Source organism: Sabethes cyaneus, chromosome 3, assembly GCF_943734655.1.
Source record: "Sabethes cyaneus chromosome 3, idSabCyanKW18_F2, whole genome shotgun sequence".
Classification (NCBI taxonomy): domain Eukaryota; kingdom Metazoa; phylum Arthropoda; class Insecta; order Diptera; family Culicidae; genus Sabethes; species Sabethes cyaneus.
In genome coordinates, this window is record NC_071355.1 from 1929917 (window position 1) to 1933203 (window position 3287).

The 3287-nt window shown below is 41.8% G+C and overlaps 1 protein-coding gene across 2 annotated transcripts; it reads right to left on the reverse strand.

Moving 5' to 3' along the window:
• Positions 1 to 216: 216 nt before the first annotated feature.
• Positions 217 to 2359, reverse strand: LOC128743896 (17-beta-hydroxysteroid dehydrogenase 13-like). Of its 2 annotated transcripts, XM_053840585.1 has the most exons (5): positions 2217 to 2359; positions 1674 to 1725; positions 1307 to 1507; positions 918 to 1244; positions 217 to 853 (listed from the first exon to the last, which is right to left on the reverse strand). In XM_053840585.1, exons 2-5 carry the CDS (start codon positions 1701 to 1703, stop codon positions 410 to 412), a joined length of 1002 nt encoding a protein of 333 aa, XP_053696560.1. In that variant the 5' UTR covers positions 1704 to 1725; positions 2217 to 2359; the 3' UTR covers positions 217 to 409. The 2 variants fall into 2 exon arrangements, with proteins under 2 accessions (XP_053696560.1, XP_053696561.1); XM_053840586.1 differs by lacking the exon at positions 1674 to 1725.
• Positions 2360 to 3287: the final 928 nt, after the last annotated feature.

Sequence of the window (3287 nt, forward strand, 5' to 3'; positions counted from 1 at the left end):
CAACTCTTTAACGTTAAACTTTTTGCATGTTTGTATGTATAGACACAGGCTAATTTCGATGTTTTCAAAAGGTTCACTAAAATAAGTAAAAATCGATATAGAATTCAAAAGCCAGCTGAGCACCTTAAGGTTTCCTCAATTAATGTCAAATACTTTTTCGGAAACATGATTAAAAACCTTTGGATCTTCTAAGTCCATTGTAATGTTAATACTAGTCTTTATTCGCGCTATCAAATGATCTCCGTGTAACAGCAATTACTATATAATACATTTCAACTGTGTTAGTAGTGAACACAAAATATCAATCTTCGGTATGGTAAATGTCGAGTTCTATGCAACAAAAAACAAATAGAATCAATATGGCATCGGTTTGTATAGTTCCCTCGTCCGTCCCTATCGGAACCATTTCTCAAAACTCAACTCCGGTATCGAACAGCTCTCGCAGTAGCAGAGTGGCCCGTCGGGGCAATAATCTCACCACGTGTCCCAGCAGCAGCATATACTTGGGAATGCTAATCTCCAGCTGGTTCCGCCGGACGCCAGCGATGATCCGCCGGGCGGCTTCCTCAGACGAAATCGTCCCGAATGCGGACGGTATGCGCATCCGGATGTCGTTGCGGCACTTGGGTGTTATCACGAACGGATACAGATGCACCAGCGAGGTATGGATGCTACCGTGAAACTTCTCGATACGAAGCTCGTCCAGTACCGACTCGAATAGGCCCTGCACGGCAAATTGGGCAACCGAAAGTGGCGTTTGGTGCTTCACACCACTCAGGCCCGCTACCGACGTGAGGAACACAATGTGACCGTGGTTGTGGCGTTTCATTTTCGGTAGAATCGCTTCCAGGAGCTAAAAATAATATGCTTTATTCAACAAATCCTCTTCGTTGGTTGTTAATATTAAAGGATCTCACCCAGAAATGTGAGACGACACTCAGCTCCAGGGTGGCCTGAATGGACGGCGCATCCGTAATCAGAGAACGTGGACTGGGCACACCGCAGCAGTGGAACAGCATCGTGATGGGGCCGAACGTCTTTTCGATTGCGTTCGTTGTCCGAATTACGTCATTCTTGTTGGTCACGTCGCACTCGAACGCATGGGCAATGTAGCCGGTGGAGTTAATACTCCGGACCAGCGCGTCGTTGTCCGTTGTGTTGATATCGACACAGGCCACCTTGGCGCCCTGTTCGGCTAATTGAAACGCCAAGTCACGTCCCACACCGCGACTGGTGCCAAAAATCTGCAAGCGAAAACGATTCAAAGCCTTCGTACGGCTGAACAGAACTGATTAGAATTATTTACCGCCACGATTTCTCCTGCCACTGATTTCCGTCTCGGTGGCCTCACCATCTGATACAGTGAACGTACAAGTTGCAGCGCAAAATAGACCAATATAATGCAGAAGTCCCAGAAGAGGATAAAACTAGAATACAGTCTGAGGATCATCGAAACCGGTTTTCTGTGGCACTCGAGCCAAGTCGGAATGTAAGACGCTTGTGATTCCTGAAAGAGAAAGCGAATCGTCAGCTCGTGGTCGAAATCACTTCCTCGTGACAATAACAAAAAATAAAAACGAGTTATCACATCGAACAAAAATATAAAATAAATCAAGGTCTTACTGTAGTTGTCCTTTTTTCCGGTTGACACGGATTTGTTTTCGGTTACTTACATGTTTTATAAGCACTTTTCCACTAGACATCTTGAGTACAGTGTATTAGTGACTGAGAGTGTCGATCGCGTTAAGCCAACAAGAGAGAGAATAGAAAATCAAACAATTATAAGCATTTACTGGCTGCTGCTGCTCACTCAGAAATTAACAATCTACTTCTTTTATTCTAAACACACCGCCGTGACAGAACGGTCGTCAATCTAAACCCAAATGAAACTCGAAACAGGCAAATCCAATGCGCAATCAACAATTTCGTGAATGAATGATCTTTGACCCTCACGTCTGCGAGTTGCGGCTGAGGTTGGATTGGTGCGGGCCAACAGACGAATTTCTCTCTAATGCACTCGAATACACTGATTAAATTCATGCGACACCCGGATGCCTTGCACCGATATTACTTATCATGGTATTTATAGCGATAGGCGCATTGCTGCTGACTGATAAGAGGGTGTTTTATGCATGCATTCACGGTGGGAAACATGATATACTAAACTACTACTATTTTTGTTTCAAAACACCACAGGAAAACAAAGCAATACTTACCTTGATATCGAACACCGACTTAGTCACTTAGTTTAAGGTCACGAATCCGCTATTTTAAAACACCAGTGCACCTGACTAATGAAATTTGATTAGAAAAAATCCAATAAAACAAAGGCGCAAAAAAAGGAATACACATCCAACCAGAACCACTGAAACCAAAACGAAATTGTGCAATCTGCAATGATTGCAAGCAGCAAGAATTGTGAAAAGAAACGAAAGGAGCAAAACAAACAGCTGTCAACGGGCGTCAGAGATGCCAGGAAATCCGAGAGTTTATCTGAATGGTTTCTCAAAAACATCTAAAACTGAATTATTGGCAAAAAGACTTTCCTGGGGAGACCAATCCACTAAAATGCGGGATTAGATTTGTAAATGTTAAGAAATCTAACCCACAAATTTAAAATTAAACTGTGAAAACCGTGAAAACCTGCCATTTAAAGTAAAGTTAACACTGACATATCCTGTGCACCATTTACCGTTCCTGCTGGCTGCCATCACTGTACTAGCAATAATCGTTTTGCTATAAACTTTGGCTTCAAATTTATAGCATGCTGCTGTTGGCATGTTCTTTTGAAATCTGGTTTTTTGGGGTGTATAATATTCTTGAACAGTGGCAGGAGGGTATTATAAAAACATTTCTAGAATTTGCCTCAGAAATGGGCTCAGGAACGGGTATATTAACTAGTAGTAGACAGCTTAGAGCTTGAGTTGTGTTCTTCTATGGATTATTTTGAATTGGTAATACAAAGAAAAACCTAATCGATGGCAGATGGCACTTGCAACATTCGATTAACCAAAAGCGGAAATAGAAATATATTCACTGCATTCTTCTTGCCAATCCGAACACAGTGAATATGTTTTCATGAACAAAATTTTTGCAAACAACGACCGATAATGACCGGATTCATATCCAGCTTTTTACAAGCGTTTCATGGACACGAAATTAGATACGAAGTTTTACTTGAAATTAGGATGAATATAAATTTATTTTACTTTCTCACACGTTTCATTTCCAGTCTCATTTTTCCATTTGTTCCGTTTTTTCTCGCTTTTTGGTCCACTTCTATTCTT

Bases quoted from the DNA above. Each gene is read 5' to 3' on its own strand.
- LOC128743896 (XM_053840585.1), bottom strand. From the start codon at position 1,703: ATGTCTAGTGGAAAAGTGCTTATAAAACAT. The intron at 1,245-1,306 runs GTAAATAATTCT...TTTCGCTTGCAG, and splicing joins TGGCAGGAGAAATCGTGGCG to ATTTTTGGCACCAGTCGCGG. The intron at 854-917 runs GTGAGATCCTTT...TATTATTTTTAG, and splicing joins GTGTCGTCTCACATTTCTGG to CTCCTGGAAGCGATTCTACC.